At 46.8% G+C, this 25,371-nt stretch overlaps 1 protein-coding gene across 2 annotated transcripts; it reads left to right on the top strand.

The window, feature by feature from the left end:
• The first annotated feature begins 3,211 nt into the window (after positions 1-3,211).
• On the top strand, positions 3,212-24,598 carry LOC311493719 (far upstream element-binding protein 3-like). 2 transcript variants are annotated; one of them, XM_084552488.1, is made up of 18 exons: positions 3,212-3,329; positions 10,653-10,761; positions 11,266-11,296; positions 11,498-11,547; positions 12,616-12,687; positions 13,378-13,435; positions 14,068-14,230; positions 14,342-14,440; positions 14,534-14,635; positions 14,726-14,828; positions 15,021-15,121; positions 15,226-15,364; positions 17,647-17,807; positions 17,918-17,988; positions 18,722-18,807; positions 20,612-20,683; positions 21,610-21,707; positions 21,795-24,598. In XM_084552488.1, exons 1-18 carry the CDS (start codon positions 3,237-3,239, stop codon positions 21,801-21,803), a joined length of 1,617 nt encoding a protein of 538 aa, XP_084408614.1. In that variant the 5' UTR covers positions 3,212-3,236; the 3' UTR covers positions 21,804-24,598. The 2 variants fall into 2 exon arrangements, with proteins under 2 accessions (XP_084408614.1, XP_084408613.1); XM_084552487.1 differs by having other exon boundaries at positions 15,223-15,364.
• The last annotated feature ends 773 nt before the right edge of the window (positions 24,599-25,371 follow it).

The following is a 25,371-nucleotide window of genomic DNA, read 5'->3' as shown; positions in this document are numbered from 1 at the left end:
TCGGTCCATCTTGCCCCAGGGACGGGGTCAGAGGTCGTGGTTATATCCTCTGGACCCCAGCATCAACAGACCGGTCCATTCATGTCCCCATGTACCAGCCTGGTGTCTGAGTCAATGATACAGCAGAGAGCCAGCGGGGAGGTGGGGGGGGAGGTGGGGGGGAGAGGGAGGGGGTGAGGGAGGGGGGGGGCAGCATCAGAGTGAAATGGTCCGTGAAGTGAAACACGTCTCTGGATCTAATCAGGTGGATAATTCATCTGACAGAGAGTCAGACCTGATCTGACCCATTACTGGAGAGGTCCTTAAACGCCTCACCACTACCTCTGTGAGGAGGAAGAGGAGGAAGAGGAGGAGGAGGAGGAAGAGGAAGAGGAAGGAGGAGGAGGAAGAAGGAAGAGGAGGAGGAAGAGGAAGAAGGAAGAGGAGGAGGAGGAGGAGGAAGGAATCAGAATTCTTTATCCTTCAAGGAAATAGTTTTGTTGCTGTTGCTCCCATAAAGTGACAGAACAATAGAATAAGAAGTAATAAATAAAATATATAAAAAGATAAAAGTGAGATGAATGAAATGAAAAAGAAACAATATTGAACAAGTCAGAATATCAGACGTAAGAGACTGGAGATAAATTAGAGGAGTCTGAAGGAAAGAGACGCAGGAGGGAACGGCTTCATCCACCTCCTCCTTCATTAGCATCAACATGTTAGCATCAGCATGTTAGCACCAACATGTTAGCATCAGCATGTTAGCATCAGCATGTTAGCATCAACATGTTAGCATCAGCATGTTACCACCAACATGTTAGCATCAGCATGTTAGCATCAACATGTTAGCATCAACAGTTAGCATCAGCATGTTAGCATCAGCATGTTAGCATCAACATGTTAGCATCAGCATGTTAGCACCAACATGTTAGCATCAGCATGTTAGCACCAACAGTTAGCATCAGCATGTTAGCATCAGCATGTTAGCATCAACATGTTAGCACCAACAGTTAGCATCAGCATGTTAGCATCAACATGTTAGCATCAGCATGTTAGCACCAACATGTTAGCATCAGCATGTTAGCATCAGCATGTTAGCATCAACATGTTAGCATCAGCATGTTACCACCAACATGTTAGCATCAGCATGTTAGCATCAACATGTTAGCATCAACAGTTAGCATCAGCATGTTAGCATCAGCATGTTAGCATCAACATGTTAGCATCAGCATGTTAGCACCAACATGTTAGCACCAACATGTTAGCATCAGCATGTTAGCACCAACAGTTAGCATCAGCATGTTAGCATCAGCATGTTAGCATCAACATGTTAGCATCAGCATGTTAGCACCAACATGTTAGCATCAGCATGTTAGCACCAACAGTTAGCATCAGCATGTTAGCATCAACATGTTAGCATCAGCATGTTAGCACCAACATGTTAGCATCAGCATGTTAGCACCAACAGTTAGCATCAGCATGTTAGCATCAGCATGTTAGCATCAACATGTTAGCACCAACAGTTAGCATCAGCATGTTAGCATCAACATGTTAGCATCAGCATGTTAGCACCAACATGTTAGCATCAGCGTGACAGTGAGTCCAGGGGTCCAGGGCCTGGAGGGAGGGTCTGGACCCTGAAGGGTCTGGTGCCTGAAGGGTCTGGGGCCTGGGGGGTCTGGACCCTGAAGGGTCTGGGGCCTGGGGGGTCTGGGGCCTGAAGGGTCTGGGGCCTGGGGGGTCTGGGGCCTGGGTTAGTTGTTAAGGTGCATCTGGAGGAGCTGTGAGGAAACATGAGTCCATGTTTTAGCATCGCTCTGACAGCTTCACTTTAACAGGAGAATCAGTGATGACCTGCACTGACCCTATGACCTCCCTGTGACCTCCCTGTGACCTCTGATGACCCCCCTCCCCCAACCCCATTCAACAACAACACACCTGGCAGGTGGTGTCAGGTGCTTCCTCCTCCTGATGGAGCTGAAAACATTCTATCAGACCCGTCCCTGCTCCACAGAACTCACTTCCTGGTCATGGCGGCCATTTTGATTTTACAGGCGCCATCTTTAAAAAACTTGAGACAAGGAGGAAACGTCTGAAAGTATTTTAATACTCATTTATACGATGTAGACGATTTAGATCAAGGAAGGAAGGAAGGAAGGAAGGAAGGGAGGGAGGGAGGAAGGAAGGAAGGAAGGAAGGGAGGAAGGGAGGGAGGAAGGGAGGGAGGAAGGAGGGAAGGAAGTTGACTGAATCTTTATTGACATCGAGAATCAAGAGTCTTTATTATGAGAACATGTCGTTAAGAGACACATATAAATAACACAACACCCTAAAGAAGAAGAAATGCATTATTGATTTAAACTATTTCACTTTTATGAAGAAACGGAGGTCAAAGGTCACACACACACACACACACACACACACACACACACACAAACCAACATGGCGGCCGCTCTGAGGATCACGCTGACCGACAGCTGATCACTCTGATCTCGCATCGATTCTTCTTCTGCTGCTGCTCAAACTTTCCTCTCTCCACCTGTGGAGCTGGCTCAGACACGTGACTCAACGCGGAAGCGGAAACAGGCCAGAGAGTTGCCAACAGCTGAGCAGCGGCAGAGATCCTCTATAAGCACGATGACTCACTCAGCAGCTAACGATACAACGGAAAACGATTCTAACGTCTACAAACTGTTGAACGAGTTCATTGTTGAATTTTATTGTGTGATTAATTTAATGCTCATTAGCTGAACTTCTTTTTACTGAGGTAATATCTGATAATTATGTCATGTTTCAGTTTACATTCTAAGAAATAAACTTTACACTGTAAACAAACTGATGCACATTTACTGTGAATGTGAATAAAAAAAATCATCACAGCATATTTACAGTATTTTTTTTGTATTTCATTCTCGTAAAATAACTTTAAGTATAATTGATAATTTCTATATTTTCATTTCGTGCGTATTTGTTTTGTACGTCTTAAATGTACAGAATTGCTTATATTATTGCTCGTTTTATCAGTTATAGTCCCTTTCTTGTTCTGTGATATATTTGTGTTTACTGTTTAATTATTTTATTAATTAAATGACATTTAATTTAAACTCCTCGGCGTCTACTTCCTCTCCCTTTCTTAAAAATGCGCTCAGAGTGAGACCTCTCGCTGCTCGCCTCTCTCTGAACGGCAGCTTCAGCACAGCTAGCAGCGCGAGCTAATCCGGCTAACAGCTAACGGCTAACGGCTAGCTAGTGGCGCTATGATGGCGGAGCTGGTGCAGGGACAGGCCTCGATGAACCAGCCGGGGCTGAAGTCAGACGGCCTGGCCGATGTTTTACAGAGGGCCCGGCAGGTAACAACTCTACTGGGACTCAGTACACATCCTTTCCGGGCCGAACCGAGCCGTTTAGATCGAGCCAAAGCACTTTTATTTGAATTCGCCCGTGTTGTGCTGCCGCTGCTCCGAACTTATGCGCTCCGTCAACACACACACACACACACACACACACACACATACACACACATGCTAGCATGCTAACTAGCTCGGGAAACACTTCGGAGTTGGACTTGCGGCCGGTTCTGGACACTTTGTCCGGGCTGACACGGTGTAGGAGTGAGTTTAGGGGAAGTTTGTGGAGCTGTCACCCCGGTAGGGGAGCGCGGTGGGACCGGGACCGGGGGCGAGCAGAGAGAGAGAGAGAGGGGGGAGCGGGACAGAAGTTTGGCCACACGTGTCAGCGAGGCAGCGGGCAACCTGTTGGCTGAAACTCGGAGAAAACACAGCGACACTTTGGAGCCTCGGACCCGCTCCGGGTCGTCTTGAGGCCGGGGGCCGAGCACACGGAGCGGACTCGGAGTCAAAGCCTCATCCAGAGTTAAAGACCCCCCCACCCCCCCTCCGCTTATAGGCTGCTGTTTACTGTAAGTTGGTTAGAAACTAGGCTGGCGTTATGCAACAGCCCCACAGCCTTATACAGGCAGGAGGAGTGTCTGCCCCCCATAGGACACCTAACCTGTCCCCTACAGGACACCTAACCTGTCCTCAGGCTGCTGCTGCTGCTGCTGCATGTCTCTGACCAGGACTCACCTGACCTGTCCTACCTGTCCTCTGCTGCAGCTCTGCAGGAAGACACCCCTCCTCAACCCCCCTGTCCTCGGCACCGTCCTCCTCCTCCAGGTTCAGGTCTCAGAGGGACAGGACGAGGACTAATCTGGGTTCATCGACAGCTCTCTGCTATAAAATGTCCATCACTGATTATCAGGCGTTAGAAGCTAAAGATAAAAGAGACCAACGTTTACTAAACGATGTTATCAACAGCTGTTAGGAAATGTTTTATTCACGTGGTGTCACAGAGAGAGATGTTGTTCACAGGATAATTATTACATCTAGGGACGTCCCTCAGTCTGGTCCTAAATGTCCTAGAGTTGGTCTCCTGTAGCTTCCTAAAGTCTGTCCTTGTCTTCTCCTAGAGTTGGTCTCCTGTAGCGTCCTAAAGTCTGTCCTTGTCTTCTCCTAGAGTTGGTCTCCTGTAGCGTCCTAAAGTCTGTCCTTGTCTTCCTTGTCTTCTCCTAGAGTTGGTCTCCTGTAGCTTCCTAAAGTCTGTCCTTGTCTTCCTTGTCTTCTCCTAGAGTTGGTCTCCTGTGTCTTCCTAAAGTCTGTCCTTGTCTTCCTTGTCTTCTCCTAGAGTTGGTCTCCTGTAGCTTCCTAAAGTCTGTCCTTGTCTTCCTTGTCTTCTCCTAGAGTTGGTCTCCTGTGTCTTCCTAAAGTCTGTCCTTGTCTTCCTTGTCTTCTCCTAGAGTTGGTCTCCTGTGTCTTCCTAAAGTCTGTCCTTGTCTTCCTTGTCTTCTCCTAGAGTTGGTCTCCTGTAGCTTCCTAAAGTCTGTCCTTGTCTTCCTTGTCTTCTCCTAGAGTTGGTCTCCTGTGTCTTCCTAAAGTCTGTCCTTGTCTTCTCCTAGAGTTGGTCTCCTGTAGCTTCCTAAAGTCTGTCCTTGTCTTCCTTGTCTTCTCCTAGAGTTGGTCTCCTGTAGCTTCCTAAAGTCTGTCCTTGTCTTCCTTGTCTTCTCCTAGAGTTGGTCTCCTGTAGCTTCCTAAAGTCTGTCCTTGTCTTCCTTGTCTTCTCCTAGAGTTGGTCTCCTGTGTCTTCCTAAAGTCTGTCCTTGTCTTCCTTGTCTTCTCCTAGAGTTGGTCTCCTGTAGCTTCCTAAAGTCTGTCCTTGTCTTCCTTGTCTTCTCCTAGAGTTGGTCTCCTGTAGCTTCCTAAAGTCTGTCCTTGTCTTCCTTGTCTTCTCCTGGAGTTGGTCTCCTGTAGCTTCCTAAAGTCTGTCCTTGTCTTCCTTGTCTTCTCCTAGAGTTGGTCTCCTGTGTCTTCCTAAAGTCTGTCCTTGTCTTCCTTGTCTTCTCCTAGAGTTGGTCTCCTGTAGCTTCCTAAAGTCTGTCCTTGTCTTCTCCTAGAGTTGGTCTCCTGTGTCTTCCTAAAGTCTGTCCTTGTCTTCCTTGTCTTCTCCTAGAGTTGGTCTCCTGTAGCTTCCTAAAGTCTGTCCTTGTCTTCCTTGTCTTCTCCTAGAGTTGGTCTCCTGTGTCTTCCTAAAGTCTGTCCTTGTCTTCCTTGTCTTCTCCTAGAGTTGGTCTCCTGTAGCTTCCTAAAGTCTGTCCTTGTCTTCCTTGTCTTCTCCTAGAGTTGGTCTCCTGTAGCTTCCTAAAGTCTGTCCTTGTCTTCCTTGTCTTCTCCTAGAGTTGGTCTCCTGTAGCTTCCTAAAGTCTGTCCTTGTCTTCCTTGTCTTCTCCTAGAGTTGGTCTCCTGTAGCTTCCTAAAGTCTGTCCTTGTCTTCCTTGTCTTCTCCTAGAGTTGGTCTCCTGTAGCTTCCTAAAGTCTGTCCTTGTCTTCCTTGTCTTCTCCTAGAGTTGGTCTCCTGTGTCTTCCTAAAGTCTGTCCTTGTCTTCCTTGTCTTCTCCTAGAGTTGGTCTCCTGTAGCTTCCTAAAGTCTGTCCTTGTCTTCCTTGTCTTCTCCTAGAGTTGGTCTCCTGTGTCTTCCTAAAGTCTGTCCTTGTCTTCTCCTAGAGTTGGTCTCCTGTAGCTTCCTAAAGTCTGTCCTTGTCTTCCTTGTCTTCTCCTAGAGTTGGTCTCCTGTGTCTTCCTAAAGTCTGTCCTTGTCTTCTCCTAGAGTTGGTCTCCTGTAGCTTCCTAAAGTCTGTCCTTGTCTTCCTTGTCTTCTCCTAGAGTTGGTCTCCTGTAGCTTCCTAAAGTCTGTCCTTGTCTTCCTTGTCTTCTCCTAGAGTTGGTCTCCTGTAGCTTCCTAAAGTCTGTCCTTGTCTTCCTTGTCTTCTCCTAGAGTTGGTCTCCTGTGTCTTCCTAAAGTCTGTCCTTGTCTTCCTTGTCTTCTCCTAGAGTTGGTCTCCTGTAGCTTCCTAAAGTCTGTCCTTGTCTTCCTTGTCTTCTCCTAGAGTTGGTCTCCTGTGTCTTCCTAAAGTCTGTCCTTGTCTTCTCCTAGAGTTGGTCTCCTGTAGCTTCCTAAAGTCTGTCCTTGTCTTCCTTGTCTTCTCCTAGAGTTGGTCTCCTGTGTCTTCCTAAAGTCTGTCCTTGTCTTCTCCTAGAGTTGGTCTCCTGTAGCTTCCTAAAGTCTGTCCTTGTCTTCCTTGTCTTCTCCTAGAGTTGGTCTCCTGTGTCTTCCTAAAGTCTGTCCTTGTCTTCTCCTAGAGTTGGTCTCCTGTAGCTTCCTAAAGTCTGTCCTTGTCTTCCTTGTCTTCTCCTAGAGTTGGTCTCCTGTGTCTTCCTAAAGTCTGTCCTTGTCTTCTCCTAGAGTTGGTCTCCTGTAGCTTCCTAAAGTCTGTCCTTGTCTTCCTTGTCTTCTCCTAGAGTTGGTCTCCTGTGTCTTCCTAAAGTCTGTCCTTGTCTTCTCCTAGAGTTGGTCTCCTGTAGCTTCCTAAAGTCTGTCCTTGTCTTCCTTGTCTTCTCCTAGAGTTGGTCTCCTGTGTCTTCCTAAAGTCTGTCCTTGTCTTCCTTGTCTTCTCCTAGAGTTGGTCTCCTGTGTCTTCCTAAAGTCTGTCCTTGTCTTCCTTGTCTTCTCCTAGAGTTGGTCTCCTGTATCTTCCTAAAGTCTGTCCTTGTCTTCCTTGTCTTCTCCTAGAGTGGACTGGATTCAGTCCAATAAATCTTTCAGTCAAAGTTAATGTAGTGTGGAGAGGGTAGCTGGTACCTTGTGTTCTCTACTCCAGAAATGTTCTGGTCATCCAACGCTGCCATAAACTCCCTAACCCTCTCTGGAAGATGTTTCTCCTTGACGCTGTCTCCAGGAAACTTTTCTCTTCTTTTAAACGTTCAGTGTTTGTTGTTGTTGTTTGGGTGCAGCCTTTGACTGAGTGGACTCCATGGATTCTGTTCAGATGATCAACTACTACCACCTCACCACACATCACCTTCTTCTTCTTCTAGCTTTGACACTAGCCGACCGCCGCTAAAACAAGAGAAGTAGTTTTGTTGCTATAGTGACGTGGTTTTGGTTTATGTCAGACCTAAAACATGTGATGGACCCAGACACCGATCAGTTCATCCCTGGTAAAGTCGTCTGGATCGTCCTGACTCACATGAAGCTAACGTCTCTGAGAGCTCAGCAGACTCAGGGTGGACGTGGAAACTCCACATAGAAAGACGTTCATGCTGTGATGCTAACCAATGCTAAAGGTAGCTAACACACACTTAGAGCGGAACGTTCCTGGAAATCTGGTTTAGTTTTAGAGGAAACACACTGATAGAGACCAGCACAGACATGCTAACTGTTAGCATCACTGTTAGCCTCGCCAGTAACATCGCCATTAGTATCACCGCTAGCATTGCATCTCTATTAGCATCTGTTGATGGTGTTGATCTGCTGGTTGAGTTCCTGCCGTCTGTAGGATACAGCCTGTGTTTAACTTGAGACATGTCCACATACTACACTAATCAATGTGTTTACTCAGTGGACGAGTGGTTGAGTTAGTTCTGTACATTGGTTTAGTTTGCTTGGTCTTCCTCTAGAGGCTGATGTGTTTGTCACTGGTTATGTTTTAGAATCAGAATCTGAAGAGTCTCAGGTTCTTGTTCAGTCAGTTAATCAATGATTAGTTTGGACCGAGGACAGGATTCATTCTGTGGTCAGTCTGACTTTAAACTCTGGAGCTTCAGTCTCAGTAAACACAGCAGGTCAGAGGACAGGAGATGATTTTCATTATGAACAGATTATTTCCTGGTTTAAACGTTTTGTTGGCTCAGTTTTATTCTCAGTATCTGAGGTTAACATGAATTAGCTTTTTACCAGAAGGTTGTGTGGTTGTTGTGCTTCAGTTTGTGTTGTTAAGGTTTAGGATGTCTGGATCCGGGCGTTTCATAAAAAGATTGGATCGGTTTGAGCAGCTAGCTAAAACCTAAAGCTAGCTAAAACCTGAAGCTAGCTAAAACCTAAAACCTGAAGCTAGCTAAAACCTGAAGCTAGCTAAAACCTAAAGCTAGCTAAAACCTAAAGCTAGCTAAAACCAAACCTCATCACGTCTGACATGACTTTACACTGTGTTAGCGACAGAGCCTCTGAACCAGAAGCTAGCCGTAGGACAACTAGAAGCTAACTGTGTGAAACTAGAAGCTAGCCACATGTAGCTAGAAGCTAACCATGTGCAACTAGAAACTGTTGCTTAGAGGAATTGATAACGAAGACGGTGTACACCTCCATTGTCCTAAAAACTGGAACCTGTCTCACTGGAGTGGAAACATACATGTCCTCTTTGACAGCTGTCCTCCACGTCCCACCATGTTGGTTAATGAAGCATCACATCTGATCTGATCATTGATGAATGAACATGTTTCATCATGTGATGGTTCTTCTATATCAGTGTCCCCAGTCCATAGCTCTGATACATTCAGAGAACCGGCTCTTTAATGTTGACCTGTCCAGATGCATTGTGGGTATTTGATCTACCTGGCTGACATGAGGATAACTCCGCCCACACGGCTGGCATGGCTCTGCTCAGGGTCGACCGGTCGGACTAATAGTTTTCACATTGATGACAGTTTCCCAGCATCACCTCTAAGTGTCTCCAGAGGACCAACAGCTGTAGAAGCCAGCGTAGCCAGACATGACGTTGGTGAAGGAACGGACAAGTTCACGGACATTTACCTCTGATACATCTGAACTTTTCCCTGAACGAGAACGTAGGAATGTTTTAGTACATGAGGCCTCAGGTCACTGGTAGAAACTTTGTGGTTGAGCCTCGTAGACGTGAATCAAGTTTTAATAATTAATCTGTGTCACTAAGTCATTGATCAGAACAGTGGCGATGCTAATGGTGATGCTAACAGCTAGTATGTTAGCGCTGCTGGTGTATCTAAACCAGGTACCATTTCCAGTAATGTTCTGCTGGGTGTTAGCAACCTTTAGCAGTGGTTAGCATCACAGCATGAAGGTTGTGGGTTCTAAACCTAATTGTTTTAACTCGCGTTAGAGAATTGTTGCAGTCACTAAACGATGCGTTTACTAGATACTAGAGGTCACTAGAGGTCAGGAGACAAACCTTAAATAATCAAACTCTCTAAATAAAACTCTATTAGAAAAGAAAATACATTTAAATATTTAACTTGGCGAGCAAGCTAGAGGGTTAGCATAGCATCATCCAACTGTTAACAATAAGTTACAGTCATCATGTTGTCGTTCAGTGACAAATAAAACCAGTCTATCTGCTGAGGCTCTAGAGCTCAGGACAGGTGAGGACAGGTGAGGACAGGACCGGACAGGTGAGGACAGGACCGGACAGGTGAGGACAGGACAGGTGAGGACAGTGTGGCTGGTTTTTCTCTCTGCTTCATCTTGGAGACAGTCCAGGTTTGGTTTCCCTTCGTTTGTGTTCTCCAGTCAAGGCGAGGCCAGCTAGTGGCTAACAGCTAGCGGCTAACAGCTAACAGCTAACATCTGTTGACTCAGCAGCAGACCAGAAAAACCTGAACGCCTCTGTCGTCGTTTCTCTGACAGAAAACAGGACGAACTGTTCAAATCCTCCCAGATGTGAAAGCAACGCCTCCGATAAGAGTCAGATGTAAACAAACAAGTTAATCCACCAGAGAAGAAGAAGCAGCAGCATTTTAAACTGTCATGGTGTTTCTTATCATTGTTCTTTCAAATATAAACTCAGCTTCAAGGAGACAAGATGCTTCAAGCTTTTCCACCAGGAACTTTCCCTTGGACTAAAAGTTCCTGGAGACGGAGTGATGCCCTGAAACCAGAACTTTGTCAGGAGGTCGTTCTTTCTGAGGATGAATTATTTTGGGTCTGCCACTTCCCCACTGAGTTAAAGTTCTAGCAGATAATTGTTTAAGATCTAACGTCATAAAATCCTGAGCTGCAGGTTTTTACCGATGGACCTCAGAGGAGACACTTGACCCACGTCGTCTTCTGTTTTAAGGTCGCTCTGTGATCTGAACCCTCCCGTCAGTCAGGACTGGACTTGGTTCTTTGCTGAGACTGGAGAACTGTCTTTAGGTCTAGTTTAGTCTAGGAACACGTCGTTGACCCGTGGTTTCATGTGGGACGTCTTTATGATTCGTGGGACTGGACCCCGGTCCTCGCTGGTCTCTTCTGACTGGCTTTAAACAGAAGTGTGATTTTGTGAGTTGTCCCTGAGGTCTGCTCTGTTCCTGATGATGTCTCTGTTTCAGATGGTGGGTAAGATGGGAGGAGAAGCCATGTCCCACCTCAACAGCTCCTCAGGAAGCGTCGAGCCCTCGCTCTACTACCAGGGCCAGAAACGACCAGGAGAGGACGGAGGTGAGGCCCAGAACAGGAGACATTTAACTTCAGACTGAGAACCTGTAACCTCAGCTAGAACGGATCTGAACAGGAACCTGTAAACTGGTGTTTTTAACCTAGAACCTTCAGACTGAGAACCACCAGCAGAACCTTTAAACCTTTTTAACTTGAGAAGTTGAACCAGAGATCTGGGCTTCTCATGTCAGGACGTCCTGATCAAGTATGTTTGATCCGATCTTAAATGTCCTAAAGTTCCTGGAGATTAATTTCCAGACTAAAGTTCCTCCACACAGGAGATGTATATTCTTCTTAGTCCTCCTCCTCCTCTGACGCTGTGTCATGTGGTTCTGGTTTAGTTCAGACCAGAGATGTTCCTCAGTGGAAGTTCTGTCTGATCATATTAATAGTACCTGGATCATCTTTATATCTGCAGCCAGTCAGTCTCATCTGGAGTCCTAGCGTTAGCATGTAGCATGTAGCATGTAGCTGGCTGTTGTCTGACGTGTCTCTGTCTCCCCGTAGGTAACCAGCTAGCAGCCATGGGACACCAGAGGTAGGACGGGCCGTTCATATCGATCTAAACAGATTCATGTTGTTGTTGTTTGCTACCAGAGCTCAGAGCTCAGTGTGAGTCTGGATGAAGGTTATAGATCCATCCTCCTGCAGTCTGCATCAACATAATCACTTATTGACACACACACAGCGCCTCTGTGTGACCAGGATGTTAATGTGTGTGTGTGTGTGTGTGTTACAGCAGGGTAATCACAGAGGAATACAAGGTCCCCGACAGGATGGTGGGCTTCAGTGAGTATGACCTCTGACCTCTGACCTCCCACCTCCCATTCAGTCCTTTAAGCTTCATCTTAGTCGTTCTCAGGGTCCTGGTCTGATTCTCATCTTATTTACTACGTTTACTCCAGGAACTGATCTAGAACCTAGAACCACCTCCTTTGTTTTTGTGATGTAGACGCATTCATGTAACCAGCCTGAACCACAAACATGTTACTCCATGTCACCTGGACAGTCCTCCAACCAATCACAGACATTTAAACTAATCAGATGACATGTATGACTTCTGCTATTCTTCTTACTGTTGGCACATGAAGCCCCGCCCCCAAATCATCTGATTGGCTAGCTTAGGTTAGCTACCAGGCTAGCTTAGGTTAGCTACCAGGCTAGCTTAGGTTAGCATCCAGGCTACATCAGGTTAGCTACCAGGCTAGGTCAGGGTTAGCTACCAGGCTAGTTTAGGTTAGCTACCAGGCTAGGTCAGGTTAGCTACCAGGCTAGTTCAGGTTAGCTACCAGGCAAGCTTAGGTTATCTACCAGGCTAGTTTAGGTTAGCTACCAGGCTAGGTCAGGTTAGCATCCAGGCTACATCAGGTTAGCTACCAGGCTACATCAGGTTAGCTACCAGGCTAGTTTAGGTTAGCTACCAGGCTAGGTCAGGTTAGCTACCAGGCTAGGTCAGGTTAGCTACCAGGCAAGCTTAGGTTAGCTACCAGGCTAGTTCAGGTTAGCTACCAGGCTAGGTCAGGTTAGCTACCAGGCTAGTTCAGGTTAGCTACCAGGCTAGGTCAGGTTAGCTACCAGGCAAGCTTAGGTTAGCTACCAGGCTAGTTCAGGTTAGCTACCAGGCTAGTTCAGGTTAGCTACCAGGCTAGGTCAGGTCTCATGATCTTCTGTCTAAAGCACAGGTGTCAAACATATTTGCACTAAAACAAATGGAATAAATCTGGAGTTGTCGTTACTTACAGGTTATTATTTGTTAGGTTACTGGTCCAACGCTTTAAACTAAAATGAGTTTGACGCCCCTGGTCTAAAGTTTACTGTCTCCACCCTTTCTGACCTCCTTCCTTCTCCTCACCACAGTTATTGGTAGAGGAGGAGAACAGATCACCAGGATCCAGCTGGAGTCCGGCTGCAAGATCCAGATTGCCGCTGGTGAGTCGGTCCAACCGTATGCTAGTCACATGACTCAACGTGATGCTACGTCAACATTTAATCAACCTGCAGCACCAGTGTAGCAGCTAGCAGACGACAACATGCTAATACAGTTAGCATGTGTATACGGAACATTACAGTCAATAAATTAGCGTAGCGAACAGCAGACCTTCCACAAGAAAACTTTCTCAGCGCCGTAGAGCTACAGTACAAAGGTCTCATCTGATTGGCTGCTTTGAACCAGAGGAAGCTACCTGATTGGCCCAAAGCTGATGGATTAGCATCCTACTCAAAAAAAACAATCAAACCTCCAGGTTGTTGGATGTGAGTCTGGAGCCCTGCAGCAGTGAGGGCTTAGTGAGGTGTACCTGCCGTTTGTTTACCTGCCGTTTGTTTACCTGCTGTTTGTTTACCTGCCGTTTGTTTACCTGCTCTTTGTTTACCTGCTGTTTGTAGCTGTTGAGGCTCCACCCCCAGAACTAAACATCTGATCAAACTAGAACTAAAGCTGTGGTAGCAACACGACGGAGACCTTTAACAGACGCTCTGATGAATCTAAGCCTGTCCTTCACAGAGCTCTGGGTCTCTTAGTTTAGTGGTTGACTGAATGTTGACTGATCCTGCTCCGCCCCGACAGCCTCAGACAGCAGCTTCTGTTAACACCTGAACTCTGTTTACATCCTGTCCCAGACAGCGGAGGTCTGATGGAGCGGCCGTGTTCTCTGACTGGGACTCCAGAGAGCATCGAGTGAGTTTCTCGACATTTCATCCATCCATTCCTCCATTCCTCCATCCATCCATCCATCCATCCATCCATCCATTCATCCATCCATTCATCCATTCATTCATTCATTCATCCATTCCTCCATCCATCCATTCCTCCATCCATCCATCCATCCATCCGTCTATCTATCTATCTATCTTATCCATCCATCCATTTATCCATCCATCCATCCATCCATTCATTCCTCCATTCATTCATTCATTCATCCATCCATCCATTCCTCCATTCCTCCATCCATCCATCCATCCATCCATTCCTCCATTCATTCATTCATCCATCCATCCATCCATCCATCCATCCATCCGTCTATCTATCTATCTTATCCATCCATCCATTTATCCATCCATCCATCCATCCATTCATTCCTCCATTCATCCCTCCATCCATCCATTCATCCATTCCTCCATTCCTCCATCCATCCATCCATCCATCCATCCATTCATTCCTCCATTCATTCCTCCATTCATCCATCCATCCATCCATCCATCCGTCTATCTATCTATCTATCTATCTATCCATCCATCCATCCATCCATTCTTTAACGGGTCTTTGGTTTTCAGGAAGTGAAGATGAAATAACCGTCTGGATGTTTTCAGGCAGGCGAAGCGGCTCCTGGTCCAGATCGTGGACCGCTGTAGAAACGGTCCCGGTTTCCATGGCGACGGGGAGGGCGGAGCCTCGGTGCAGGAGATGCTCATCCCAGCCAGCAAGGTGGGGCTGGTGATTGGCCGAGGAGGAGACACCATCAAACATCTGCAGGTAGAGCGACTGAGCCGGTTCAGATCAAAGGTCCCAGGACCGTTAGAGGGTCCAGGTCTGGTTTTAGGGTTTAGTCTCTCAGTCTGGTTCATGGTCTGATGTCTGTGTCAGGAGCGAGCTGGGGTGAAGATGATGATGATCCAGGACGGTCCGATGCCGACGGGAGCCGACAAACCCCTCCGTATCTCTGGAGACCCGTACAAAGTCCAGGTACAGATACTGGATCTACCGGTGTCCTGAGAAAGAACCGAACCACGCAGACCTTGACCTTGACCTTGACCTTGACTTACTCTCCTCCTTCAGGCAGCCAGAGAGTTGGTGCTGGAGGTCATCAGGGACAAGGACGGAGACTTCAGGTCGGGACGCAGCGACTTCAGCGCCCGACTGGGAGGAACCAGCGTGGACGTACGACACATGAACACAGACGCACCTGAACCGGTTTGTTCCGGTTTGTGAGACGACGAGGACGTTGACCGTGTTTCTGTCTGACCTCAGGTTCCAGTTCCCAGGTTCGCTGTCGGCATCGTGATCGGAAGAAACGGAGAAATGATTAAGAAGATCCAGAACGACGCAGGAGTCAGAATCCAGTTTAAAGCAGGTCTGTAATCCAGATTAAAGTGTTCAGATTGGTCACGCTCGTAATCCAGATTATTGACACCGGCATAAACCAGATTCTAAACGTTGTGAATCTGTTTCAGTGTAACGTGAATTAAAGCAGGTTGAAGACATATCTGGAGTTTCTATTATTATAATGTGAACACGAGTTTAATCCAGATTAACGTCTCTGCAGATGATGGCATCAGTCCAGAGCGCGTTGCCATGGTGATGGGCCAGCCGGACCGCTGCCAACACGCCCTCCACCTCATCAACGAGCTGATCCAGACCGCACAGGTAACGTCCTGGGCCCAGCCCCGCTCTGGGACAGGTGTGTCCAGGTGTGTCCAGGTGTGTCAGCCGGACTGATCACGATGTCTCTGAACTCTCGGTCCCAGCAGGAGCGTGACGGGTTCGGGTCGGCGCTGAGGGGCGGGCGGGTCAGAGGTCGTGGTGACTGGACCATGGGCTCCCCCGGTCCTCTACAGGAAGTGACCTACACCATCCCCGCTGACAAGTGTGGCCTGGTCATCGGCAAAGGTCGGTCTGGACACTCACCCATCAGCCATAACATTATGACCACTGGGTACCTGGTTACCATGGCTCCTGTCAGTGGAAGGTCCTCAGACCTCCGGGTCAGGGTCGATCCAGAAACACAACTGGTCCCAAGAGTTTCTCATCCAAGCAGCTTCAGACTCTGGTCATGTGACCTTAAAACCTAAACGTCCCACCAGACATTAGAGCTGAACACTTGGAGGAAGGTTTGTGGGTCTGGAGGCTCCGCCCTCAGAGAGGATCCAGTTTAAACACAGAGTTACTTCCTGTGAACGAGGGTTTGATCCTGGATCTAGACGTCAGTAGCATTAGCCAGCGCTAGGTGGTGGTTCTGACACGGGAGCATTGTCCCTCCTGGTCAGGTGGTGGTGGTGCTGGTGGTGCTGCTGGTGGTGCATCTGGGTCTGACATGTATCACCAGAGGATGAATCAGTATCAGATGTTTGATGATAAAATGGTTTTAAGCCCAGTTACCTCTGGTTGGAGGACGAGAGGAAGAACAAGAACCAATCAGAATCATTCAACATATTACACAATATTAATGCCCTCCCTGTCCACTTCATTAGGTACACTAGTGAAGTCATTCTAATCCAAGTAAAGATTCAGCTGCAGGATCAAACACTGCCTCGCCCTGACTACAGCGTCAGAATATTAGGAACACCTGTCAGGTCTCTGCTCAGATGATGAAGAGGATGGAAACACCTCAACATCATCTAACGTTGATCTGAGTCCACTTTGATCTCAGCTCATTATTTAGTAGAAGTGAAATAAATGAAAGGTTCTGTTCAGTATTTGATGCTAACAGCTAGCATCTTACTAGAAGCTAATACTGAACACCAGAGCAGGACTGGTTTCACTGCTGTACCTAATGAAGTGGCCATGTGATGTCCCCTGAAAGGAATGAAAACAACTCTGTGTGTGTGTGTGTGTGTGTGGGTGTGGGTGTGTGTGTGTGTGTGTGTGTGTGTGTGCTCTAACAGTAGACCACCACTCTCAGACCATATGGTGTCTAAACACCAGCTACTTGACATTTCTTTTTTTCCTGCAGCTTTTATTTTGGAAGCTGCTGCTCGACCCTCTTGACCTCCAACACACAAAGACATAAAGACACACACACAAAGACACACACACACACAAAGACACACAGAGCTGAATGCTTGATGGCTTTTAAGAGGTTTTAGATGGAGGCCACTGATGGAGCTCTCATCCTGAACGTTCATTTATTTATCGTTGTCTCTTTATACGTCAACGTTTCTCAGCAGCTTCCAGCTCCACCTTTAAATTATCAGAAGAGGAGAGGATCTCCTATTGTTGGAACAATAACATGCAGTAATAAAACTGCACCCCTGGCCACTTCATTAGGTACACCAGTGAAACCAGTCCTGCTCTAAATCTAGTCTCCAGCTTTAGTTTCTAATAACTGAAGACGCTGAGGTTGTTCTTTTTGTTCTGAACACGTGTTCCTAATATTTTGACATTGTAGTCAGTGGACCAGTTTAACAGAACCACTGCTCTCCAAGAAGAACATCTCTAAACATCATGTGGACAAGACAGAAGACTATTGGGACAATGTTTAGTGGACAGATGAGACCAAAGTAGAATAGTTTGGTTTAAATGAGATGAACCAACACTGCATCATTCCAGCATCAGAACCTCATCCCTCCATCAAACATGGGGGTGCTAATGTCCTGGTTTGGGCCTGTTCTGCTGCATCTGGACCAGGACGGCTTGTCATCATTGATGGACCAATGAATTCTGAATTCTACCAGTGAACTCTAAAAGAAAATGTCAGGACATCTGTCCATGAGCTGGATGTGAAGAGAAACTGGGTCATGCAGCAAGACAACGAGAACCAAGAACACAAGTGGTTCTACAAAAGAACGGTTAAAGAAGAACAAGATGAATGTTTAGGAACGGCCAAGTCAAAGTCCTGACCTTAATCCAATAGAAATGTTGTGGAAGGACCTGAAGCAAGCAGTTGATGTGAGGAAACCCACCAACATCTCAGAACTGAAGTGGTTCTGTTCTGAGGAATGGGCTAAAATTCCTCCAAGCTGCTGTAGACCACTGATCAGCAGTTACCAGAAACATTTAGTGACAAGGAGGTCACAGCAGATACTGGACACAAGGAGGTCACAGCAGATACTGGACACAAGGAGGACATGATATGTAATATTGGCTCACTTTAGTCTGATGTTGTGATGTTCTGATCGTCTGTGCTGAGGCCTGCTTGTGTCATCTGGTTGAGCTTCTCTCTCTCTGTGCAGGTGGAGAAACCATAAAGAGTATTAACCAGCAGTCTGGAGCTCACGTGGAGCTGCAGAGGAACCCTCCACCCTCCACCGACCCCAACACCCGGGTCTTCACCATCAGAGGCACCGCCCAGCAGATGGACCTGGCCCGCCAGCTCATAGACGACAAGATCGGGGTAAGACACGAGAACTAGTCACTGCAACCAAACTCCATCCAGAAATGTTGAGATTTAAGGAGGTTAACAAGCTGCGTTGTCATTGGTCTAAAGCTGTGTTTCCTCTTCAGGGCTCAGGGATCATGAGTAACGGAGGTTTTGGCTTCAGTCCCTTCACCCAGGGCCCCGCCGCCCACCAGAAGTAAGTCCATGACGTTAGCTTAGCATCAGGCTGAACGTCAGCTGCTCCATGTGTCAGGCTGTATTTAAAGATGTTCAGACCGCTGACGTCTCAGGGCCCGTCCACACGTACGAAAACAATCTTGTCCCTCTCTGTTTTCGATCATCGTTTCAAGAAATATCCGCGTCCACACGGATCCGTTCCAGCACGACCGAAAACGCTACTTCATATTCCAGGCCTATAGGTGGCGCTGTTTCAGTTTCAGAAATTCACCAAAAATGGAGAGGAAGAGGCGGAGCATGCGCATACAGCTTGAGCGCTGCTCCTTGCTCAGCGTGGTGGCACAGGAGCGTGATATGTTGCCATAGTAACCCTAATAGGCTCAATATCGTCTCCAGCAGGTAAACTAGCATGTAGTCCGCCATTGTTGTTGATGTTGTTACGAGACGTCTCACGGGAGGTGGAAGGCTGCTCGGGGGTGTGGCGATGACGTCATCGTTTTCCCCGTATTCACCGTCCACATGAAAACACAGGAGCTGCGTTTTTGAATTTCTCCACCCTGGGACCGTTTTAGGGCGATGATGCGTTTACAGGAGACGTGTGGACGAAAGGACAAAACGATAAAACACTTCTGCGTTTCAGCGTTTTTGCGTTTCCGTGTGGACGGGCCCTCAGTCACTCACCTGTAGAGCTCCAGGTAACCAGCTGTTGACCAGCTGGTGACCAGCTGTTGACCAGCTGTTTGTGTTTGCAGCTGTGGCAGCGGTCAGACCTTCCTGACTGGAGTCTGGGGAAACACCTACCAGACCAGCTGGCAGAACCCTGGACAACAAGACCCTGGTAACACACAACAACACACAACAACACACAGACACACAACAAGACCCTGGTAACACACAACAACACACAACAACACACAGACACACAACAAGACCCTGGTAACACACAACCACACACAACACACAACAACACACAGACACACAACAAGACCCTGGTAACACACAACAACACACAACAACACACAACAACACACAGACACACAACAAGACCCTGGTAACACACAACAACACACACAACGACACAACAACACACAGACACACAACGACACAACAACACACAACAACACACAACAACACAACAACACACAGACACACAACAAGACCCTGGTAACACAACGACACACAACGACACACAACAAGACCCTGGTAACACACAACGACACAACAACACAACAACACACAGACACACAACAAGACCCTGGTAACACAACGACACACAACGACACACAACAAGACCCTGGTGACACACAACGACACAACAACACACAACAACACACAACAACACAACAACACACAGACACACAACAAGACCCTGGTAACACAACGACACACAACGACACACAACAAGACCCTGGTAACACACAACGACACAACAACACAACAACACACAGACACACAACAAGACCCTGGTAACACAACGACACACAACGACACACAACAAGACCCTGGTGACACACAACGACACAACAACACACAGACACACAATAACACACAACAACACACAGACACACAATAACACACAACAACACAACAACACACAGACACACAACAAGACCCTGGTAACACACAACGACACACAATGACACACAACAACACACAACAACACACAGACACACAATAACACACAACAACACAACAACACACAGACACACAACGACACAACAACACACAACAACACACAGACACAATAACACACAACGACACACAGACACACAACGACACAACAACAACACACAACAACACACAGACACACAATAACACACAACAACACACAGACACACAACAAGACCCTGGTAACACACAACAACACACAACAACACACAGACACACAATAACACACAATAACACACAACAACACAACAACACACAGACACACAACAAGACCCTGGTAACACACAACGACACACAACGACACACACACATGTATTAAACCATGTGTTGTGATGTTTGTGTAGTTGATCCATGAGCCAATCAGAGAAGGGCATGAATCGATCAATCACAATCAGCTGACTGCACCATGATCATGTGATCAGCTGATGAATGTTGACAGCTAACAGTAGCTCCTAGCCTCCTAGCTAACAGTAGCTCCTAGCCTCCTAGCTAACAGTAGCTCCTAGCCTCCTAGCTAACAGTAGCTCCTAGCCTCCTAGCTAACAGCTAACAGTAGCTCCTAGCCTCCTAGCTAACAGTAGCTCCTAGCCTCCTAGCTAACAGCTAACAGTAGCTCCTAGCCTCCTAGCTAACGGTAGCTCCTAGCCTCCTAGCTAACAGCTAACGGTAGCTCCTAGCCTCCTAGCTAACAGCTAACGGTCTTGGTTGGAGTTGCTCTGACGTGTCCAGACTTCAGAAGACAGAGCTGCAGCATCAGTTTATTTTGACTTTGAACGTTAAAGGTGTTCATGTGCTAAATAATGTGCAGACGAGCGTGCACGTTATAAAATAAATAAAAATCGTCTGCACACAAACGGGCTCAACCAGAGCAGGACGATTAGGGTGAAGGTCCCGTCAGAACAGGTGTGTGTCCAGGCTCAGGGGAGGAGGTCTAGACCTGGTTCAGGTGTGTCTGAGCAGCTTTGTGTTTGTAGGTCAGCAGAACCAACCACAGAGCCTGATGACGGACTACAGCAAGGCCTGGGAGGACTACTACAAGAAACAGAGTACGTTCACTGATCCTCTCTGGATCCTTCTAGACACTCAACACTTGATCAGCGTTAATAAAAACTAGAACTCATTAAACACAAACTCTGACGCTTTAAGGTTTGTTATGCTAACAGTGATGGGTAGCTAAAATGATGCTAATAATGATTAGTTGGAGGATGTTGGTCTGACAGTTGTATAGTCGCCAACCAATCAGAGCGCCGTCACATTGATGCATTAAAGGATGAACAGTTATTTCTGTCCATCACCACATAAGCTCCTCCCAGATGAGTTGATTGGCCCTGCCTCCCAGCTAACAGTAGCCTCCCAGCTAACAGTAGCCTCCCAGCTAACAGTAGCTCTTCCTAGCCTCCCAGCTAACAGTAGCTCCTCCCAGCCAACAGTAGCCTCCCAGCTAACAGTAGCTCTTCCTAGCCTCCCAGCTAACAGTAGCTCCTCCCAGCTAACAGTAGCCTCCCAGCTAACAGTAGCTCTTCCTAGCCTCCTAGCTAACAGTAGCCTCCCAGCTAACAGTAGCCTCCCAGCTAACAGTAGCTCTTCCTTGCCTCCTAGCTAACAGTAGCCTCCCAGCTAACAGTAGCCTCCCAGCTAACAGTAGCTCTTCCTAGCCTCCTAGCTAACAGTAGCCTCCCAGCTAACAGTAGCCTCCCAGCTAACAGTAGCTCTTCCTTGCCTCCTAGCTAACAGTAGCTCCTCCCAGCTAACAGTAGCTCCTCCCAGCTAACAGTAGCCTCCCAGCTAACAGTAGCTCTTCCTTGCCTCCTAGCTAACAGTAGCCTCCCAGCTAACAGTAGCTCCTCCCAGCTAACAGTAGCTCTTCCTAGCCTCCCAGCTAACAGTAGCCTCCCAGCTAACAGTAGGGTCAGATCTCAGAGCCATGCTCACCTGTCCAGGTGCGTGGAGCTAACGTTGTGTTTGTTTCCAGGTCAGTCGTCTCAGCAGAGCTCGGTGCCGGAGTACACCGCAGCGTTAGCAGAATACTACAGACAGCAGCCCTACCTGTGGAACCCGGCTCAGATCCAGGTAACTCACAGGAAGCTCCGCCCCCTTCCTTCCCCCAGAGCCTCCCATTGGTCAAACACAAAATGACGTCATTTCCTGTCTCTGTAGGATCACTAGAGGCTCCCTCCCTTACCGGTGAAGGCCTCGGATGGTCGTCAACGGCAACCTAATCGGGGTTTCCTAGCAACGCTCTGCCGCTTCCTCCTTCCTTTTTTTGTAGAGAAAACTAAGGATTAACTGAAAAATCAACGAACTCTTTTCTTTCTGTTTTTTAACCTTACAAAGTTGAGATTTTGTCGGGCAGACTTTTTTGGACTAGCCTCTGGTCTCTCTCAGCGTAGACCTGTTTTTTCTTTTTGTTTTGTTTTTTATCAAACTTGAACATAAAGATGTATCAGTGTGGCTTTGAACAAACAAAAAAGAATCCAGTATAATCTATATTTTGTCTAGTTTTATTTTCCGGTAAGAAAACGGTAAAAGGCTTAGCAGTCTTGAGTAAGAGAATCAGATATTATTATTATTATTATTATTATTTTGGTTCTGATAATGTTTTAAAGCATGCGTCAGATTGTGTGTGTTTGACTCTCAGTTATTTTTTTTTTTTATTTTGGCATAGAAATATTTTAATAGCGTCGGATGGAAATGTTTTACCGTCAGAGACAACTGTTTTTGTACTAAATCTGCTCGCTGGGTCTGTTTGTTCTCCATCTAATTTTACCTGTTAGTCGCCGTCTTGGAGGTGCAATGACACGTTTGTTGTTTTCTTTGGTTTGATGCTCGTTCTTATTCCTGTATCTCTGTAGTGATTTCTTTAGGTTTTATGATGTATTGATGAATAAATGACGATTTATATTGCGTTGTCTAAAGCCAGATCTCTCTGTGGTCAAACACTTTGTGTCCTCACAGGATTTATCCTCCGCCTCCACGTTCACGTCAGAAACGCAGGAAACGGCTCAAACTTTACCGTCGCTGTGACTTAGTTCTTGAGTTTTTACCGATTTGTTTGTGGAGGAAAAGTTTGGAGCAACAATGAAGTTATCGATTCTCTGAGCAATATATCGGCTAAACGAGCGTGCTAGCTAAATGCGCTAGTTAGCCGAACTGTGTTTGTTAGCAACAAAAAAATGATGTGTGTTACCTCAGCTGTGTGTTGTTAGCCGAGCTTTTTGTTTTGTTGTAGCTAGTCGGTGCCTGTTGGCTGAATGGAGTAGACGTCAGAACGTTTTGTTAGCCGTTAGCTTAGCCCCGGGTATTTTTTACTGAAACAGAAATTGGTAACTGACCTGTTTCTGTGTGTTAGTGAGTCTCCTAGCTTTGCTAACCTAACGGTTGTGATACCCATGACCTATATCAGTAAATGACAAACGTCACGTTGGCCTCATAGTTATGATACCAAGATCTGTATTTGTAAAAGTTTTGTTCTGCACTAGAACTAGAAACAAAATGGCTCCAAAAAACGTTGCTGTTGCTAGCATCGAAATATTAGCAATCAGTTTGAAAAGTGAAGCTAGTAGACCTCCTAACAAACTGCCAAAAACAACCTCAAATCATTTTTAGTCTGTCTGCTTTAACTAGTTGGCTAGCAAAGGGCTAGCAAGTAGCGTTAGCAAGGACATTAGCAAAACTGTGCTGTAGCTCAACGGTGCTGAATGTGTGCTAGTGTGTCATGTGTATTAGAGCTGGACTATGCTTCTTGAACGTGAGCAGTCGTTGCGTTGCTATTTTCTACGTGCACAAATGTAAAAGTAATTTTTTTTTTTTGCGTTTCTCGTTTTTTTGAAGCAGGATTTTTGGATCTACTGATTAGCTTTAGCTCGTTGGATTTGGAAAACCTGTCCGTTACATTCAGACATTTCTGTGTCTTCGTAGCTGTGTGTTTGTGTTAGCGTTGTCTGTTAGCCGCAGGTTGCTTTGTGTCGTATATATGCTATGGCTGGATTGTGTTGAGATGTTGGCGTGTCTTTGTCAGGGTGTGTTAGCGGCGTGTTAGCAGCGTGTTAGCGGCGTGCTAGCGGTGTGTCAGTGTTTTGTGCGTTAGCTGAACGTGTGGGACCACAGAGAGGTTTGTCTTGTTGAGGGAGGTCTGGCTGTTGTTGAGTTGAATCAGTGGTTCTGCTTCCTGTATGTGTGATGATGATGATGATGATGATGACGATGATGATAATAATGACGACGATAATAATGAGTTCTCTTGTTAAAGGGTCTATTTAAATCTGTTTATCCAGTTCTGAATACTCAGTTTGTCGATGATGTGATATGGTTTTGTGTAAATTTCCACTCTGGCGGGTGCTCTCCAGTTAAAATGTTCTTTGTTTAAAAACTGATTATGTTTAATTGTTGTTGTTTAACCGATTTACTGAAGAGAAGCTGTTGTTATATTCTCAAGACTGCTATGCTAGGCTAGGCTAACTGTCTCTTCTCCCTGTCCGTCTCTGTTCGGACGCCGCCACTTTAAGAAGGCAACATGGCCGACTTCTTAAAGTGGCGGCGTCAGGGGGAGGAGAGCTGTAGTGATGGGGTCAACCCCCCCCCCCCCCAGATTATAAACCCACCGAGTGGACATTGGCCCAGTGTCCAGCTCCGGTACTGGGACTCGGTCTGAACGGAACCGTTCCTGAACCGGGTCTGGACACACCCCCGTTTACTCTGGTTCTAGATCTTCCTAGTCCCAGCACCCCCTCCCCCGGTCCTGAAGTGGGGGGGCGGGTGCTTGGTTTCATGGTTTCTGTTGTTTTTCTAACGGACACACGTCCTAACTGTAACCTGCAGATTTTTCTATTAGATTCTATTGACAGATAAAAGTTGTGAATGAACCCGAGCCACGAGACTGTCGCTGGCCGAGGAAGAGGAAGATGATGATGATGATGATGATGATTAACACGAGAGCTAATAAACAGGCTCGTTCTTTCTGACTTGGTTGTGTCTTCACTCTGTGAGATGTTTCAGCTCCGAGCAGCTTCCAGTTAAAACAGGAAGTAAACAAATCACATGGTCTGACCGAGGTTCCTGGAGGTTCCTGGAGGTTCCTCTCTTGTCTGGGCCACGGAGCATGCTCAGTAGTTTCCTTCTCAGTCGTACTACTTCCAACTCTCTGGATTTGTTCTGGTTGGATCGATAGAAACCTGAAGACGCTGAGGTCAACCTGCAGAACCAGAACCAAACACATGAAACAGAAATATTAGACTAACATGAACCAATATTACATATCAGAGAACTCTTGTTCCTTGTGCAGCTATGTCAGAGACCACACCCCTCTGGTCTAGAATCAGTCTGAGCTGCTCCTCTTTACATGAAGGGATTCATCATTTATTCATGGTCCCAGAGGAAAGACAGATGGTCTGAGTGATCTCATCATCGTCTGTCATTAGTTGCTGTAATCACACTCTGGTCGTCCTCCAGAGACAGATGAAGACGATGAGGACGATGAGGACGAGTTCCGTTTCTATGGACGGACCATCGTCCCTGGAGGACTCTGAAACCCTGACCTTCTACCAACACATGGTCGTCTGGTGCCGTCCTGCTGGACACCAGAGTTCCTTCCAGACGTCCTCGTCTCCAGCAACTAGTTCTAGTTCCTGCTGAAGGTTCCTAGCTCCTACTGGTCCAGCTTATAGTCTGTAGAACCAGTGGACACCATGACGTCTCCTCTAGCATGAGGAGCTCCCCCTGGTGTCTGGCTGCAGTA

This window comes from Chelon labrosus (genome assembly GCF_963514085.1).
Source record: "Chelon labrosus genome assembly, chromosome: 9".
In the NCBI taxonomy this organism is placed as follows: Eukaryota; Metazoa; Chordata; class Actinopteri; order Mugiliformes; family Mugilidae; genus Chelon; species Chelon labrosus.
Note: the sequence above shows the minus strand (reverse complement) of the source record. Positions and strands in the feature narration are given on the sequence as shown.